The sequence below is a fragment of the Pan troglodytes genome, chromosome X (assembly GCF_028858775.2).
Source record: "Pan troglodytes isolate AG18354 chromosome X, NHGRI_mPanTro3-v2.0_pri, whole genome shotgun sequence".
NCBI lineage: Eukaryota > Metazoa > Chordata > Mammalia > Primates > Hominidae > Pan > Pan troglodytes.
This window is the reverse complement of record NC_072421.2, coordinates 140,490,919-140,510,978: the sequence shown is the minus strand read 5'-3', so window position 1 is coordinate 140,510,978 and position 20,060 is coordinate 140,490,919. Positions and strand designations below refer to the sequence as shown.

General features: G+C 41.7%; 1 protein-coding gene across 2 annotated transcripts; it reads right to left on the bottom strand.

Annotated features, from left to right (window-relative positions):
• Positions 1-10,452: 10,452 nt before the first annotated feature.
• On the bottom strand, positions 10,453-19,303 carry LOC740280 (sperm protein associated with the nucleus on the X chromosome N4). Of its 2 annotated transcripts, XM_063804387.1 has the most exons (3): positions 19,094-19,303; positions 10,975-11,182; positions 10,453-10,698 (listed from the first exon to the last, which is right to left on the bottom strand). In XM_063804387.1, exons 1-3 carry the CDS (start codon positions 19,169-19,171, stop codon positions 10,541-10,543), a joined length of 444 nt encoding a protein of 147 aa, XP_063660457.1. In that variant the 5' UTR covers positions 19,172-19,303; the 3' UTR covers positions 10,453-10,540. The 2 variants fall into 2 exon arrangements, with proteins under 2 accessions (XP_063660457.1, XP_001139788.1); XM_001139788.4 differs by lacking the exon at positions 10,453-10,698 and having other exon boundaries at positions 10,896-11,182.
• Between the last annotated feature and the right edge of the window lie 757 nt (positions 19,304-20,060).

The window sequence follows — 20,060 nt, the reverse complement described above, 5'->3', positions numbered from 1 at the left end:
GCCATGTTGGTGTGCTGTACCCATTAAATCATCATTTAACATTAGGTATATCTCTTAATGCTATCCCTCCCCCCTCCCCCCACCCCACAACAGGCCCCGGTGTGTGATGTTCCCCTTCCTGTGTCCATGCAACATAGTATGGTGTATACTTAGCATCATTTATTTAAACAGCCACTTACTGATTTATATTTAGTTTTTTTCTAATATTTTACTGTTATAACAAGTAATGTAAGGACCAACTTAGTGTGTAAATCACACACATACAAGTATATTTGTATAATAAATTTCTAAAACTAGATCTGTTCAGTGAAAAGGCATGTGAAACTTCATACAAAGAACATTTAGACTTCTACCACTCAATGTGTGGGTGTGCTTGTCTTCTCATACTTTGGCCAATAAAATGTGTTACTTTTTGTCAGTGTTATAGTGTATTAGTTCGTTTTTATGTTGCTGATAAAGACATACCTGAGACTGGGAAGAAAAGGAGGTTTAATTTGACTTCCAGTTCCACATGGCTGGGGAGGTCTCATAATCATGGCAGAGGGTGAAAGGCACTTCTTACATGGTGGCGGCAAGAGAAAATGAGGAGGAAGCAAAAGCAGAAACCCCTGATAAACCCATCAGATCTCATGAGACTTATTTACTATCACGAGAATAGCATGGGAAAGACCGGCCCCCATGATTCAATTGCCTCCACCTGGGTCCCTCCCACAACACGTGGGAATTCTGGGAGATACAATTCAAGTTGAGATTTGGTGGGGACACAGTCAAACCATGTCATATAGGTAAAGAAAAAAAAGAAATCTGAATAGTGAAAACTTGCATGTGAAATATGGAAACAACTGTTTGACGTATGAGCACTCAGCGGCTGCCATATATAGAGAAAAAAACACATTTAAAGCCAGGCAGTTGGATTGTGACGTGATTACTAACTGTGAGACCTTAGGTCAATTGCTTTCCTACTCTGAGTTTGTTTCTTAATTTTGTGAAATAAGAATTGTAGTATTTACCTGGCAGATTTTGTTTGTGAGGATAGCATGAAACATCTTTTGTGAAAGGCTTAGCACAACACTTAGCTCATATTATGTGACCCACATACAGTAGCTGTTGCTGCTATCCTTATGTATTAGTATTAGTATTAGTATTAGTATTAGTATTAGTATTAGTATTTAAAGGTTATCCAGGCTATGGAGAGACAAAAAAGTAGCCCCCTAAATTTCAGGGACTGAAGACAGATCAGATGCATTTCTCACTCTGTAGTCCAATGGTCAACTCCAGTAAGAGACTCAGAAATCTAGGTTATTACTATTTTGCACTATTCCCATAACAGAGTGCTTTGTTTCTATCTGTACCCAGAGTTCTGGAAAGTCAGCTGACAAAAGAGTCATTTACTCTTATTTGCATGACAGTAGAAATATCACATCACTTTTGCTCACATTTCCACTAACTGGAACTCAGTCACGTTACCCCCACCCAACTACACTAGATACTGAGAAATGTGCTCTCACTGCATGCCCAGGGAGAGGCAATAGTGGGCTCAAAATAATTTTATCTGCCACATATATTTTTCCTATATTGATAACAAATAAATATCTTTACCAGAGCAACAACAGCCAATTACTTTGTTTTGTGATTCCAAGTATCTATCTTATCTGATTTCCCTTCTCCGTTGGATCTAGTGATTGTTTTGTCATTTTAAAGATGGCACTTAGCTAAAGTTTTTTTTTGGGGGGGGGGAGCAGAGTCTCACTCTGTCGCCCAGGCTGAAGTGCAGTGGGCGATCTCAGCTCACTGCAAGCTCCGCCTCCCGAGTTCATGCCATTCTCCTGCCTCAGCCTCCCCAGTAGCTGGGACTACAGGCAGCCACCACCATGCCTGGCTAATTGTTTTGTATTTTTAGGAGAGACGGGGTTTCACCATGTTAGCCAGGCTGGTCTCGATCTCCTGACCTCGTGATCCGCCCACCTCAGCCTCCCAAAGTGCTGGGATTACAGGCATCAGCCACCGCGCCCAGCCTCAGCTGAAGTTTTACAATTGTTTTTCCCTTTTGAATATCCTATCTGTTGAACTGAAATCTCTAAGTATGCCATTCCAATCAGCAGCTCGACCTGGATAAATGAGGCTTTACAGGTGTAAAGTATTCAGTTTGGTGCTGCAATTGCTTGGTATAGACAGACCACAGGTGTTTGCCCACTAGACAGTCAGACCCGTGCTGCTAGGACTCCGAAGCTGGCTCCTGTGCAGATGGTAGTTTCATCTGGGCTTCTTTCTATTTCAAATAAGGATCCCACCTCCGGGACAAAGTTCCGAAAGTTATTGTCAGCATTTCCCAGTAGAAATCATTAATGACAGGTCAGTTTGTCATAACGAGAAGGAATCAGTGCCACCGTGCTGTTTCACTTGTTTCATGCTACATCAACAGCTGATACTAGGGAAGAATAATTCACACATAAAAAAAATAATTGGGACCATTTCCATTCAAAGAAACAATTATCAAGAACTCCCACCAAAAGCGAATCCTGCCAAATTCGCAATTACTATAAAAAACACTCCGCTCAAATGAAAGCTGAAGCTCACTTTGAATTTGATTGCATATATATAAATTATAGGGAATGACAGGCCAAATGTATTCAAATATAACTTCAATGTTCAAAAAGACTATCCCCAATCATATTATTTTGTTTTATGAATCACTGTTTTAAAATCACGAGTTGCTCACTGCTATGTATAAATGAGTATATTTATTATATAAACCTACAATTTATTCAGCTCAATTGTTCTCTCGGGTTTGCCCTTCTCTTAAACCAGGAACAAATGTTATCAGCAAATAGTATCTTCATTTTAGTGTGATACTATCAGCATATATGAAAGGACATATAAGAGATAGCCCTATAAATGTTAAGCTATGCTAACTATTATGTTTTACTTTTTAAATATCTTTTAGTTCTGGTCACTTTCCTAAATGTCTAGAGCCACTGCCCCAGCTACCATAATCTTTGATCTGGGTGACAGCAACAGCTGCATGACTCAGATTCACTTAGCTTCCCACCCTCTAGTCCATTCTGACCGCAGAATAAATGTAATTCTAAGTATGTCACTTCTCTTCTTAAAAATCACCAATAATGTACTCTTATATTTAGAAGTATCTAAATTTCCTCCCGTGACCCCAAAAGCTCTGTTTCTTGCTCCTTCCGATCTCCCTAACATCACCTACTATGTGAACAAAACCACCAAGATCAAATATATTTTGACTATGAAAAAATATGATCAAATTCTTAGCAAGGCTCTCTGAACATATCTCTCAAAGTGCGTGTTCTCTCTTTGTGAGTGCCACCCCCGCTCCCCGCCCCCCCTCCGCCGGAAAGCCTCACACCTATTAAATTCATACTCCATTTTCCCAAAACCTTTTTGGAGCATCCCTTTTAAAAGTCTTACCAGAGCTAATTCTTTAGCCATTTACAAAGTAAGTTTCATTACTATATAATCTCACATAATTTTGAGTCCTAAATTATTATTAACTAGCTTAACTGAAAATTTAATTAGTTAAAAACAGGCTCTGAGTATATTTTGGATGCTGCAAATAATCTAATTACCAGTAAGGAATGACATATGGCTGACCTGAAGAATATTAGGTAGAAATTTAATTTTCAAAATGGGTTTCAGAAATGGTTTATGCAATGCTAACATTGGTAAAAGAATTCTGAACTTTTGAGAGGACTGCTTTTCAAGAGAAAACACCTCACTGGCTCAAGTAATTTCTCATCTTTCTGAAAAGCACTCTACATTATTACTTTATTGTCAGGCCTTCCATATCACTTTCCACTTTGAGTCTCTCAGGAGTTCTAGGACAAAACCATTCAGTTGAGGTCACAGTTATTTTTTCCAAATATCATCCTATAGTCAATGAATGCTTAGCATTAGCTAGGGCAATTGGTCTCCAACTCCAACCCTGAAAAGTATAAAGTATAGACAAAAAAATCTGGATTTCTATGTTATAATCAAAACAAGTGCCAATATCCCATCCTTCAAGTGAGGAAACAGTGTGCAATGAGAGACTTAGCGTGCAATGACTTTCTACTAAGTACTTTTCAGACCACGGAGAAAACATAACTTCTGCTTTCTGCGTTCTAGAAGAATGTTTCTATAGTTGTAATGTAGGCAACCCTTAAAGTGCCCAGGCTGTTTATTCAAGACTCTCCAAGATTATTATTAAGTGGCTCATTCACAGCAGCTCTAATGTGAAGATAAGCAAGATGCTATGTATACTTACCGATCTGTCTTTGAAAGATTTGACAGCATTCTCTGTGTGACTTCTGGGCTATTAATAAGCTCTTTTGCTACATTCATTTACTTAGCATTCAGCTTGGCTAGTTTTTGAGAGTCAGTAGTCACACATGTGCCTGGTCTATTCATTATGTCATCTTTCCTAAAGAATAGCACAGGCCTAGAAAATAAAGATACATTGGACAAGCAGCAGTTTAAGTGTTACTTCCTTGATGAAAAATATGTCCAACTATGTCAGAACAACTAATCCTGATTTCTTAGGTAGCATCTCCTGCTTTATACACAGTTGGTAACAAGTTCCCCTCAAAAGCTAGGGCAGCATTAAGTAGTCAGAAACCATAAGAAGTAATTGAGTGACTCAGCAAGAAATTTAAAACAGTAAATGCCACCTCAAAGATAATTCGTGGGCTCCAGGAAGCAGCTTGGTAAAAGATTTATAAAAGGTCAAAGATCAACGGTGATATTAAATTAGGATATAAAACTATAGCTCAGCTTTTTTTGAAGAGTGTCTGCCTTAGTCTGCTCCAGCTGTCATAATCATAACAAAATACTATAAACTGGATGGTGTAAAACAATAGAAATTCATTTTCTCACAGTTCTGGAGGCTGGAGGTGTAAGATCAGGGTGCCCTCAGAGTTGGTATCTGGTGAGACTTCTCTTCCTGGCTTCTGGGTTGTAGATGGCTGCCTTCTCTTTGTTTCCTCATGTAGCCTTCCTGCAGTCCATGTGATGAGGGAGAAGGGAATAAGGAGAGGGGGATGTTCTGTTTCTTCTTGCAAGGATAATAATCTTATTAGATTAGGGCCATACTCTTATGATCTAATTTAACCTTAATTACCTCCTTACAAGCCCTGTCTCCAAATACAGTCACTGATATGCTTTGTATCTGTGTCCCCACCTAAATCTCATTCATATCCAGTTGTAGTCCTCAATATTAGAGGACAGGTCTGGTGGGAGGTGTTTGGATCATGGGGGCAGACATCCCTCTTGCTGTTCTCATGATAGCGAGTGACTTCTCATGAGATTTGGTTGCTTAAAAATGTGTAGCATCTCCCCCTTCACTATCTCTCTCCTGCCACCATGTGAAGATGTGCCTGCTTCCCCTTTGCCTTCTTCCATGATTGTAAGTTTCCTGAGGCCTTCCCAGCCATGCTTCATGTACAGCCTGTGGAACTGTGAGTCAATTAAACCTCTTTTCTTTATAAGTTACCTAGTTTCAGGTATTTCTTTATAGCAGTATGAGACTGGACCAATACAATCACAATGAAAATTATTGCTTCAACATATGAATTTGGTGGGTGGGGTGGGGGCAGTAATGCACAATTCAATAAATAGGAGTATCTTTGAGAATTTCCCAAAAAAAATTTGGCTGATTCTGTTTTTGAATATCAACTTTTCTAGTTTGATTTTCTTAGTTAGAACAACCTTATTGGCCTCAGCTCTTATTATAAGGGATGAGGGGGAAGCCATATAAGAAGAAAGAGAAAGGAAAAGTGGGTAAGTCTTATGCTGGAAGAAGGAAGCTTACCTACTTATTCCTCTAATCACTGGGAAAGAGAGGTAAGGGTCTCCAGACTTCCACCACAGTTTTAACCAAGGACTTCTGTCTCATTAGATACTGGTATTCCACATAAAGTTTCTTTGAATAAAGGGTTCTGTTACTTAAAAAAAAAATTTGAATTCCATGGGGCTATATTAGGAGTTATGAAAAGACAGTTTGTGCTGCCACCTGTCTTTGCAATTAAAATTGTATTGGCAAAGAGCCATGCCATTAGTTTATGCATCATCTATGACTGCTTTTGTGACAGGGGTAAAATTGGTTAATTGTAATGGGGACCATATGTGACCCCCAAACCTATAATATTTGTTAACTGGCTCTTGATAGAGAAAAGCTGACAGATAAAAATTTGCTGACCCCTGGTTCAGACAATATACTACAGAAATCTACCTGAGCTCCCCCAATAACTTCAGGTCTCAATTCCTCAGGTTTTGGAAGTATCCTCTGATGCCACAGACTAGGCAAGATGCTCCTCTAATATGCCTCCACAGTTTGCTGACTCCTATCTTACTTCCTTAACACTTTATATTGTAAATACCCATTTACTTACCTGCTTTTCACAGGTTTAAGTGCAGTGGTAATGTCAGTCTTGTTCTGCATCATATCCTCAGTACACAGCATAGTGCCTGGGACATAACAAGTGCTTAAAAAGTGTTTGTTGAATAAATGATGTATATTGAAGATTCAACGCAACAAATATTTATTAAGTACTTATTACATGCTAGACACTTTTTGAAGTCATGAGAATACAGTAGTGAACAAAACAGCCTGAGATAATTGTTGTCATGGAGTTTACAATATACTGGAGAAAGCAAACTGAAAACAAGAAGAAAGTAAAATATGTTTGAGAATGATAATTATTAACAAGAAAACAATAATGCCAGGAAGGCATGTAAAATGTTAGCTATGGGGATAGGAGGTGTTGGATTAAAACTTTACATAAAGTGGCCAGAGAAGAACTCAAGTGTGGAGGTAGCCATGGGCTAAAGACCTAAAGTTATTAATTAATGTAACCAATGATAATTTCAGTGAGATTTGGCACTGTGTGTAGAAAGGAGAAAATAATTCTAGGCAAAGAGAAGACAATGAGAAACAGTTTCCATGTAGAAAAGACCTTGGCATATATAGGAAACTGAAAGACACTCAGAAAGCCAACAGTTATATGATTCTACAATTCTTTAAAAAAGAACGATGAAGTGATTCAAATGTCACTAGTGCAAGTGCTTTCAAAGAAAGAAAAAACAGATCAGAGTGCAAGTAGTTACAGATATCACGTAAAGACCTGAGTTATAGCACTTCACATCAGAATCAACTGGGATTCATTATGTGTTGAATCGCTATCGAAAGTCTATTATTTTCTTCTGTTTACTTTAAGATTGTTATAGATTCTATAGATGTATCAGTCCATTTACACACTGCTATAAAGAACTGCTTGAGACTGGGTAATTTATTTAAAAAATAAGAGGTTTAATTGACTTATATTCAGCATGGCTTTGCAGGCCTCAAGGAAACTTAGAATCATGATGGAAGGAGAAGGGGAAGCGAGGCACCTTCTTCACAAGGTGGCAGAAAGGAGAACGAATGCAGGAGGAACTACCAAGTACTTACAAAATCATCAGATCTCCTGAGAACTCACTCACTATCATGAGAGCAACATGGAGGAAACTGCCCCCATGATCCAGTTACCACCCCGTGGTCTCTTTCTTGACACATGGAGATTATGGGGATTATAGGAATTATAATTCAAGATGAGATTTGAATGGGGACACAAAGCCTAACCGTAGCAATAGAGAAAATATCCAGGAAATGGTTAGGAATTGATAAACAGCAGTTTCTGCTGATAGACTATAAACACTAACTTCCTTGTACTGACTCCATTAAGGCAACTCAACAGTATAGTCTGAGTACATAGTCAAGCTGGGGGAGTGAGAAACTGCAGGCATTCATTATTATGGTCTTTTATTCATATAATTTATGTTATTATAGAAATGGCTCAGGGAAGAATTCGCCCCAAGAAATTTATCTTCCAAGAAAAAGGAGAAGATAAGTATGCAGATAGAGAAAGCATATGCTCTAATTAGAAGAAATGATATGAGGTATTGTGAAGTGTGTAGGTTCTGGGATCAGCATGACTGGGTTCAAATCTTGGATTCTGACACTTTCTATATGAACTTAGTCATTTATGTATCTAGTGTTTACCTCGGTTTTTTTGAAGGGAAAAATGATAATCGCCTCATCAGGTTACATATGGTCTTAAAAGGAGTACCTTGAATGTGATAAGCACAATGTTATTGTTTCGTGTAAAATTATCATTGACTATATTAAATTTGGAATGTTTATTCAGTACTCAAATGAATGCATAAACTAGTCAGTTTGGGCTTCAGGGAGAGATTTAGGGTGAAGATATAATTTTGGTTGTCATATGCATATGGATGTCATTTAAAGCTAAAAGAGTGCAGAAGGATAAAAGGGTATGTCTAAGGACTGAACTCTGGAGCACCCTAGCATTGAAAGATCTTAGAGAGAAAGTCTGTGTTCAGTATTCCCCAAATCGAGGTACAGATTCAATGTACTCCCAATCAAGATCCCACCTGCATTTTTTGCAGATATTGACAAGCTTATCTTAAAACTCACGTAAATTTAAAGGGCCTAGAACAGCCAAACCAATATTGTAAAAGAAAAGCAAACTTGAATGATTCTCCCTTTTGTATTTCAAAACTTACCACAAAGCCATAGCATTCAACAAAGCATACTGCTTAGATACTTTTAAATGTACTAATTGATAGAATAAAATTTAGAGAACAGGAATAAACTGATAAAGCTATGGTCAATTGATCATAGAAAAGGATGTCACGATAATTCAATGAATCGTATTTTCAACAAATGGTGCTTGGACAACTGGACATCCACATGCAAATAAATGAATATAAATGCCAGAGTATACTTGGGAATTATGGAAGTTCTATCTAGAACAGAAAAATATTCACCAATGATTGGTGAACTAAAGGAAAAGAGATTTAATAGGGCTTCTCATACTCCCCGATTCGGTGTGAGGATCTGTGAGATTCGGTGTGAGGATCTGTGAGATTTTTCTGTAGACATCAAGGGCCATGTCTATATCATGTTAGGCTTTTTCCAAGATGGACACCTGTAGTGACAACAGATTTTGGCTGAGAAATTGTGGATATCAGAGTATGCCTAGGTCCTGAAGACAATGTTAGAAAAGAGCCAGAAGAAAGATTTTCATTCTCCCTTCTTTTGGTTACCATCCATCTGCTCTTTAATATCCTTCCTCCACTTGAAAAAAAAAGATCTTGGCATTTTCCAGAACATGGATGGACCAGGAGGACATCACACTAAGTTAAATAATCCAGACAGAAAGAAAAAGATTACCTGATCTCGTATGTGGACTATATAAATAAGGGGTCCAATAGACAGAGGTGGAGAATGAAACACTGGGGGTGGGAGAAGAAATGGGGAGATGTAAGTCAAAGGATACAAAATACCAGATATGTAGGATGAACAAGTCTAGCGATCTAATATACAGGGGGACTAAACTAATGAAATTATATCATGAATTTTTTTAAATAAGTAGATTTTAGCTGCTATTGTCACACACTTAAAAAAGTGAGAAGAGAGGTATGCTAATCATTTTTACCATTGTAACCATTTTACTTTATATATATATATATATCCCATAATGACATGTTGTAAACCTCAAATATACAAAATAAAATTTCTTTAAAATAAACATTAAAAATCCATCACACTTCTGTATACTAACATTGAACATGTGGAAATAAAAATTAAACACATGATACTATTTACAGTCGCTTGAAAGAAAATGTAATCCTAAGGTATAAATTAAACAAAACATGGACCAGAAGGTGGGTACAAAAATTAAAAATCCAAATATCTTTCTTAAATTTATATAATATAAAAATATATCTGACAAGGGAGGAACAGATTAGACATACATAGATGCATCTTAAAAACAGGCCTGAGTGAAATATTAAGTATTGACAATGGATATATACATTGAAAACAAATGTCCACAAACAATAAAAAAACAGGTATTGACACTCATACAAAGAAAAGGATACACATCAAATGCATTACAATGATTGCCAATGAAATCAAGGGGAATAAAACTGGGCCATGGAAATAAAGGAGAGTGAATGAGTAAATAAACAGGAGAGGGTCTTGAGCAATTAACTCAAGGAATACAACTCAGCCCTCTACATTGATGCCAAAACCACTCTATTGTATTTCCTCCAATAAAAATGATATTTTCTTTTAGGGGAAGATTTTTTTTTTTCGAGACAGAGTCTCACTCTGTCGCCCAGGCTGGAGTGCAGTGGTGCCATCTCAGTTCACTGCAAGCTCTGTCTCTAGGGGAAGAATTCTTAATCATTGACATTCTATAGAAATGCTGGTGTATGGAAGTGGTGATAAAAATAGCAGCTTTTACTTGTATTCTTGTATTAAAATTCCCTGTAGACAATGCTTCTGTTTGTTGCCTGCAGTAGACACAGGCCACTCCCAGTGCCCCACACTTGGTAGGCGACTGCTCCACCTAGAGTTTCTTAACAAGTGCCCTAGTATTGGAAGCATGTCCTCCAAACACCATTATTTTATTGTGTGTGGCATGCTGTCTTACTTTCTGTAGGGTGAGGTTCTTGTTCCTTTTGAGGACCTTCAGTTGCTCACAGCATTGGGTGAGTTACAAAACACACCACTCTGAGGTATGTGGCCTGAAGGTGGTGATTTTGATGTCTTCATTTTGGAAAGAGTGTCACTGTGCTCTTCTAAACATGCACGTGCTCCAAGGAGCACCAAATCCTTTTCTTCCTCTCCTGTGAGATAAAATTTTAAGAAGAAAATTTGTCTCCAGGAATCAGTCCTCCCTCAGTCTTTATTTACAATGTCTGGCTAACCTGTGGATCTGTCCGCTAATGCTACAGGATCTCATATCCCTCCGTTCTCAAATGCCTATCTTTTCCCTTCCCTTCCTCCCCACCATCAGAAAGAAAGGCAGAGGTATACTCAGTCATCAGCTCCTCAAACTGATTTTATTGTAATCATCGCCATCAGTGGTGATGATTTGTCCAATTTGGACTAATTCTGCCCACCATCCTGTGGAGATCCTGCAGATATGTCTAGGTCTCCTTTCTCTTTGATTGGATCAGTGGAGCTCTCTGTAGGCTGGTTATTCTCCAGTTGATTTGAATTTCTTTTCTTATTCTTCCTGTAGTAAAACACTAATGTTGGATATTTTGCTTTTTCTGTCTCTTTCAAACTCTGTTCAGGGGCTGAGGCTCTGTGCAGATTCTTCTTCTTCTGGTAAAAAAACAGGGAGAGGCCAGAATGGTGTTATTTTGGATGAAGAGGTAGAGAATAGATAGCAAGGGGGGCTTTATAAGAAGGAATGCAGGTTGAGGAAGGGGCTTGTGCCAGAGAAGAGCAAGGTGGAATCATAGGGTAGGGATCTATGGGGAAGAAGAGGAGCATGGGTAGGGTCATCTGTGTTACTCCAAACTGCATGATTTTGTAAGCTCCCTGCTATTATGCAGACCTCGGTCAAAGTGAAACATTCCATGGGGGTTCAGGCCATGAGAAACATCCTGTCTAACCACTTGACTACAAGGTGGACAAAGGCCCAACTAAGAAACATTGCTATCATATCTTTCTGGGCAAAGGTCCAAGAAACACCACAATGACATCCCACAGGAAAAAGGGTCAAACCACCTGATCATAAGAATATCTTATCAATATCCTGCCAGGCAGCATCCCATACTGCCCAGCTGCCTCCCACCAATACCTGTAAGTACCCCAGCCTGTAAGTGGTAGTGGGCTCTGGCATTAAGCTGGTCCCCCACTTCTGCAGCTGTCGGCAATATACCGGTGTTGCTGTTTGAGTGGTCCCCTCTTGGTGTGTCTTTAACCCTTGCCTTCCCTTCAAAACCTAACATTTTGGTGCCAAAACCCGGGATGGGGATTGAGTTCTACCAGGTAAGTCTTCTTTGCATCCTGGAAGGCAGCAAGCAGCAAAAACTAGACCTGAGCCTGCTTCCATATCCTGAGTGGACTACCTGTTCCCAGCCCCGTTCTCCTTATTCTCTCATTTTCTCCAGTCCTGGGCTGACCTCTAGGTCCTGATCAAACTCTCCATCCTCTGCTTCCTTACCCTTTCTGGGTGGCTCCAGTAAGGATCACCCCCATTGCTGGATCTTACATCCAACACCAGTCTCCAGTTAGTGGGTGAATCTCCCTTTTCCTCCTTTCCAGATTTTTCTCTATTTCTGCTGGTTCTCCAGAAAATCCTAGCACTGAGTTGGAGGTCTCCCTGGTCACCAGGTGACCGCAGCCTGCCTTCTCAGGGGACACCTTCAGAACGCTCACCACTCCAGCCACTCTGGCCTCTAGGGGACTGTGAAGAGCTGCCACAGCTCTTTGGTACATCCCAGCTCTCCTACGTCCATTCTCCTGGGAGGAATTGGGTAGTCACTTTTCTCCAGGGTATTCACTCCCCTTCTGGGCACTCACTCTTTTCTGGGATATTAACTCCCTTCTGAGGTACTCGCTTCCCTCTGGGGTATTCACTACCCTCTGGAGATACTCATTCCCTTCAGGGGTATGCACTCCCCTCCTCCAAACAACAAAACTTTCAACTTCCAAATTGAACATAATCTAAAAACTTTCTCTAATGCAATGGTAAAGGATCAAAAGTGCTTTGCTTATCTCCGTTCATGGATTGCTCTCTCTCTCTGCCAATCTTTTCCCCCTTTTCAAATCCTCCTCCTCAATGAAAAACCCGCAAAAATGCCTCCTCCTCAGGACAAGCCTTTCTCCTCTAATTTCAGCCTGGTTAAAAAAACCCCTATCTCAGTCCCCCTCCCAACATCATTTCCTCCTTCTTCTCCTTTGGCTCTAGCTCCTCCACCCCTTTACTGTCGCCCTCCATCCCCTCTTCCTTCTCCACCACAAACCAGGTCTCACACCCACCCCCCTAGTGCTGAAAACCAGGCATACACCCAAAGGCCTTCCAAAGCCCTTCCCTTGCAGGAGATCATGAGGGACAAAAGCATAATCTGAGATCATGTTCCCATCTCTCTAGCCAACCTCTCCCATTTTAAAAAGAGACTTGGCTCCTTTATCCAAGGATCCCATCTCTTTCCACAAGGAATTTTTGAATGCCACTCAATCTTACGACCTTACCTGGCAAGACACATATGTCATGCTCTCCTCCCCCCTCTCCCCAGAAGACAGGGAATGCATCTGGATGGCTGTCTATGCCAATGCAAACACCCTCCACCAACAACATGCTGCCCATAACCCAATAGGGACCCTAGCTGTCCCCAGGACTTACACCAATTGGAATTATCAGGCAACTTCTGTAGACAGACAAAAACAAGGCCATACGATATCATGCCTTCTAGCTGGCATAAATAAAGCTGCCCATGCTCTTTTCCTCTACTGCCTTTCAAAAGCCCTAATACCAATAAGGGCAAAATCCACCTTCATTTACACTTTGTCTCCCAGTCAGCCCCCGACATCCAAAAGAAACTTAAAAAACTGGAGGATGGCCCTCAAACCTCCCAAAGACACTTAATCGAAGTGGCATTTGAGGTCTTTAATAATAGAGAAGAAGAACTAAAAACACAAAAAAGGACCAGGCTAAATACCAAATGCTGGCAGCTGCCATTCAACAGGGTTCCCAATTCATACAGAAGTCCTCAGTGTTACAACAGTCACTGCCAGGAGCCTGTTATAAGTGCAACCAACAGGGACACTGGGCAAAAGCCTGCCCTAATCCCAGGACACCCAGGAAACCTCGCCCATCTGTGTTATCAAGGAACACTGAAAGTCAGACTGTGCTCAGGAAAACTTTTCATACTGCTTGCTTCATAACCTCTAACTGAAGACTGACAGGGCCTGGAGTCTGCCCCCACCCCCCCACCACCATCACCACCTCAGAACCCAGGATAACACTGTCAGTCTCTAGTAAGCCCGTGTCTTTCCTATTGGATACAGGGGATAGTTATTCAGTTTTACCAGAATATTCTGGACTTCTCCTCAGTTCCTCTGTCTCTATCGTGAAAGTCAATGAAATCTCCTCTAGGCACAATCAGACTGGTCCTTTATTATGCAATCTATTCAACACCCCCCTTCACCACTCCTTCCTGGTTATCCCTCAGTGCCCTACCCCTATCTTGGGGTGGGAAAGTTAAGTAAATTCCAGAACTCCATGCAATGCGGCTCCTACAATTCTACTCCTTTTCTTTTACTCTGCCACCCAAATGCTTCCCTCTCCTCCCCCTCATCTTCATTATCCACCATTACCTTCTGTTAATTCTAAAGTTTGGAATGTTTCTAAACCCACAATAGCCACACACAACATCCCAGTTAAAATAACCCTTCAAACTCCTCCACTTTCCTTCATCAGTCTCAATATCCCCTTAACCCAGCTGGCCTCAGGGCCCTCAAGCCTATTATCTGTAAAGTTTAACAAGCTCAAATTCTCAAGTCTGTCAACTTTCGCTACAACATCCCTATCCTGGCTGTCCAAAAGACAGATGGATCTTGCCTCTTGGTCCAAGATCTTGGAGTTGTTAACCAGGTGATGGTACCAATTCATTAGGTGGTCCCCAACCCATATACTTTACTCTGCCATATTGCCCCATCTACCATACACTTCTCTGAATTGGATCTAAAAGATGCCTTTTTCACTATTCCCTTAAATCTGGCTTCCCAACGTTTTTTTTTTTTTTTTTTGCTTTCATGTAGTCAAATCCTAATACTCACACTTTCACCCAACTAACATGGACCATACTCCCACAGGGGTTCCAGGATAGCCCCCAGGATAGCCCCCACCTATTCAGACAGGCCCTCATGGAGGACCTAGCTGAACTTCCCCTTCATTTTAGCACCCTCCTCCAATATGTCAGTCCAACACATCACTAAGGTTTTAAACTTCCTCCATAATTGAGGATATCAGGTGTCACCCACAAAAGTTCAGATAGCCCAAACCCAGGTTACTTACCTTGCGTTTCTCCGAACCCCTAATTCTTGGGCCATCCCAACCCAACAAAATGAGCTAATTCAGGACATGCCCCTTCCCTACACCAAAAAGGACCTCTTCTCCTTCTTGAGCCTTGTGGGATACTTCCAGCTGTGCATTCCCAACTTTGACTTGCTGGCCAAGCTGCTTTACACGGCCTCACGTGGGACCATCCTAAAACACCTGAACCCAGCTTGCCCCATCAACTCCCACTTAAAAAAAAAAAAAACTAAAAAATGCCCTTTTAAGGGCCCTGTCAATGGGACTGCCTAACCCCACTAAGCCCTTTACTTTGTATGTACATTCTGACCAAGGCCTTGCTCTTGGACTACTCTGCCAAATATACGGCGACGCCCCAGAAGCCGTTGCATACCTCTCAAAACAACTGGACTCTGTCATCCAAGGCTGGTCACTCTGACTAAAAATCTTGGGTGTGTCCACATTGCTGGCCTTAGAGGTACAGAAACTCCCTCTTTACCAACACATTACTAGTGCATCTTCCCATTACCTACAGGCCCTCATAAACTGTGAATCCCTTCTATCCCTCCCATTATCCCGCTTATAGCAGGTACATGCCTTACTCATAGGTAACCCTCTAATCACCTTCCAGAGATATAAAACTCTCAACCTGAACACCCTCCTCCCTGTTAATATCTCTAACTCTAAGCTCTCTCACTCCTGCCTGGACCTCTTAAACTTCCTCTCCTCCCACTTCCAACATATTTCAAAAGCTCCTTTGCGGGGAACACCTACATGGTTCATTAATGGAAGCTCTTTAAGGGAGCCATGTCCAGCAGCTGTCCACGTCATCATTACCAAAATTGAGGTCCTAGAATCCAGTGCTCTCCCACTCCATACTACCTTTCAACAGGCAAAGCTAGTAGCCCTAACCCAGGATCTCACCCTAGCAAATGGAAAGAGAGTTAACATTCACACCAATTCCAAATATGCGTGGTACATCCTACACTCTCACACCTTAATCTGGCAGGAAAGGGGTTTTCTAACTACAAAAGGAACCCCCGTAAGAAATAGGAAACTTGAACACAAGCTGCTGGAGGTGGCTAACCTACCACCGAAGGCCACCATTATCCATTGAAAGGGACACCAAAAGGCTACAGATGCCATAACAAAGGGAAACTTCTAAACACGTTCAGCAGCCTGGCAGGCAGCCCTTAAAATTTCATCATTATTACCCATTTTTCCCAGCATACAACCTGTATATACCCACACGGAACAAACCCCACTTGCCTGGGCTAGCACCATTCAGGAAAATATAGTTCTACCTCAATGATGAAAGTGTCTTGTCCAAGTATTAAAAACCTTCTGTACTTTTATATGTGCGCAACCATTTCCATGCCAGTTACTGCCCCTACTCCAGCTTTTAAAAGCTTAAATACATTCTTCAACCATGGCTGCCAATCTGAAAGATATTATTACTAAGACATGTTCCCTTTGCACTTAAACTTCCCCTCAGGAAGCTATCAAACCATCTCCTTTCCCACACACCAGGCCTGAGGACACACACCAGGGCAGGACTAACAAATCAGCTTCACCCACATGCCTCCCAACAAATGATTCCTATACCTTCTGATAATAGTAGATACATTCTCTGGATGGATAAAAGCTTTTCCTACCACCACCGAAAAGGCACACCCCATCACTTCTATTCTCTTCACTCATATTATCCACAGGTTTAAACTCCCCTCTTGGATTCAGTCAGACAATGGGACAACATTTGTTTCACAGGCTAACCAACAGCTGGCAAAGGCTCTAAACATTAAGTGGGCCTTCCATATTCCTTACCTCCCCTAATCTTCATGTAATTAAAAAACAAACAAACAAAAACTCCCTAGAGGTTAAAACGGCCCAGGCTTCACTTCTCTTAATGGTCCTCGTGCATTTATGAGCCATTTCCTTAAATCCCCTCAGCCTAAGCCCTATTATCCCCAGCCCAAAAGTCCATCCTCAAAACACTCCTCCCTGTCCCTACAACCAGGGGACTGGGTCTGAGTCGCAGACTCCTCCTCCTCCCCTCTCCAACCTACGTGGACGGGTCCTCAGCAGGTTATCCTAACTACTCACACAGTGGCAAAGCTAACATCCTTCCCACACTGAATACACCATTCCAAACAAAAAAGAGCACTAGATCCACATCTAGAAATTTCCTCACCCCCAAATCACTCTCTCTCCCTCACAGGACCAACCTCACTGCACTTAACAAGAATTCCAGAAGTTGCCAATCCAGAATGCCCTAGTGCATAACAGTCTCCATCTCCAATTTCCAATCTTTTATCTCCTACTTTATTTCAGATCTTTCCTGGTGTCCCTTCCCCATGTCCCTGGAGAGCCCATGCCAATTTCCCACACTAATGCAGGAGGTATGACTGCAGGGCACCTTCCAAAATTTCACTCCTACTCAAATCTCCTTTTTCTCCTTTTGCCCTCTTTGTCTGTGGAATATTCTAAGTCCCCACCCCCAACCTCTAACAGTTGAGCCCCCTTCATCAGCCTAACTCATTGCCTCTTAAATCAGTCACACTCCCTCCCGTCTTTCTTCCAACTGTTAAATTTGTTTGTCCACACAAATCCAGCAGTTCACAGCCCTTCCTTTCAAACTGGCCACGTAAACCCACTCCAAAATAAACCTGCATCTCACCTACTCGGCCAATTCATTCCCAAAACCTGTTTATAATCTTGCTCAGCTAAACACCTTTCTCCCCAATCTATCAGATCCACCCACACTGTCACACACAGGGCTGTCACCCTCCTTCACCTCATAGCCAGCCTCTTAACTGAACATGATACAAGCTGGATCCCATAAAACACCTCTTACCAACCCCTCCCCTCTCTGCCAGAGCCGCTCTTCATGTATCCAACTCAAGAGCGCTCCCTGGAAAACATGCACAAACAATTCCCTCAACTGCAACCTGTATCCTTCTGCCATATCAGGACCGCAATGACTATTAGTTACAAAAACCCATTTATCTCTCTCTCTCCAAAACCAAACAGCCTTCACCTCCTCCCCCACCAGCATTTTCTGTCATGCCCTCACAGGGCCTACCCTTGCTGGCAGCTATTCAACTTGGAAAAGCATAAAAGTTAAAACCAAGGGTTTGTGCAGAATTCAACCCCCATCTTCTCATGACTTGCCACCATAACCTACAACTTTTGTCTGTCCGCCCCCAGTGTCTTCTTCCTTTGCGGCACAAACTCTTATCTCTGCCTACTGGCCAATTGGTCAGGAACATGCACCCTTGTGTTTCAGTCTAAACATTAACATTTTGCCTGACAAGCAGACCATCCAGGTTCCTTTAGTAGCTTCTGTCTCATCTTCCTCCACGCACACTAAGCAGGCTCTACATCTCATTCTAGTGTTAGCAGAAGTAAACATCTCTGCTGCACTCAGCACTGGGATAGCAGGGGGCCGCTTTCTTAGGTCCCCTAATCTTTCTCCTCCAAATACTACAATCGGCCCATGTATACTCACCTTCATATCCCTCTTTATCTCCCTAAAGCTAAACTCCCCTGTCCAGGCAGCCACCCAGCAACACATTGATACCATCCTTCTCCGCTGCCAAGTCCGGTACCAGTGCCTCCAGGAAAACAACTCTGAAGTCCAACACCCACTGCTTCAAAACCCAAACCCTGAATACAGCTCCCCTATTCAGCAGCAAGCAGCCAGATAATCAACCACGCCCCTCTTCCTTTTATGATAAAGTAGAAGGCAAGAATATCAGTCTAAACTGCACTCTTTTGTAAGCTCCCTTCTATTTTGTAGACCTTGGTCAAAGTGAAACATTCCACGGGAGTTCTGGCCGTGAGAAAAATCCCACCTAACTGCCTGACCACGAGGTGGATAAAGGCCTATCAAAAAAAACATCCCTATCATATCTTGTTGGGGAAAAAGGTCCAAGCAACACCATGATGACATCCCACCAGAAAAAGGGCCAAACTGCCTGATCATAACAACGTCTTATCAATATTCTGCCGAGCAGCAAGCTATACTGCCCAAACCTCTCACACCCATACCTATAAGTACGCTGGCCTGTATGTAGCGGTGGGCTCTGGCATGAAGCTGGCCCCACATTTCTGCAGGTGTCTGCAGTATACCCGTGTTACTGTTTGACCCGCCCCCTATCTGTGTGTCTTTCTTTCACCCTCACCTTCCCTTCAAAACCTAACAATCTGACCTTGTCAACTTTTCTTTTGTTAGATTCACAGGGGCTCTTCATTTCATTCCCATTGGTGCTTGAAGTTGGCTCTTCCATGATTATGGTTGGTTGTAGAATTTCTATACTAGGATCTTCTAGGGTGCAGATTTCCACAGCTGTATTGAAGCTTTCCAGTGGGCTGTCCCAGAGCTTTTGCCCACCCTGTATATATACCCTCCTGGGAGCAAGATGAAGCCACATCCTTGAGCTTTGTTTGATCATACAGGCAGTGTCCCAGCCAATGGTAGTCCTAGGGTGGCTTTGGCATCACAAAGAACCACCTCTGACAACTCCCTGGGTTTGTGGGGGAGGGGTGAAAGGGGTGTAGAGGAAACCAAATGCTGTTGTTGTTTCAACATCCCCTGAAGATGCATCCCAAACTGATCTGCCTCCGCTCCTCATTTCTCCATGTTTAATGTTCATGGTTCACATGGAAGTGAGAGGATGATTCCTTCAAGCCCTTCCCCACAGCCATTCCTATTAAGTGATTCATTCTTTTGTCTTCCAACCCTCACCATGACCTAGTATTTTAGATGTCTCACCTCAAATCCCTCCAAGCTAGTGTGGCTACATTTAATTATTGGTGGAGATGTGAATTATCCCACTTCCCTCCTGCAGTTCCTTCATATGCACCTTGAAGACCATTAACTTTCAGGTTTCTGCCAGGCAAATTTCAATCCATGTTCTTTTTTCCAATGTCCATGTAGTCCTCTTAAGTTTCCTATTTCTAGTCTGAAATCATGGCCTTCAGTCTGCCAGAACTTCAGTGAATAAACATCCTTACTGGGTATCCTAGTCTTGTTTCAAATCAGGGGTGTATGTTCATAGCAAATGTAGTCTCCCAACATGGTTTTTACCAGTGTGTAGGGTGGGGGGAGGAGTGGGTACACATGTGCTGGAAGTTGTTCTGAGTGTTTACATGCAGAATACTATCTAACACCAACAT

Coding starts and splice junctions, on each gene's coding strand:
- LOC740280 (XM_063804387.1), bottom strand. CDS start 19,171: ATGGAAGAGCCAACTTCAAGCACCAATGGGAATGAAATGAAGAGCCCC. Junction 11,183..19,093: donor ACAAAAGAAAAGTTGACAAG/GTCAGATTGTTA, acceptor TTTTTTTACCAG/AAGAAGAAGAATCTGCACAG. Junction 10,699..10,974: donor TGCAGGATCTCCACAGGATG/GTGGGCAGAATT, acceptor TTTATCTCACAG/GAGAGGAAGAAAAGGATTTG.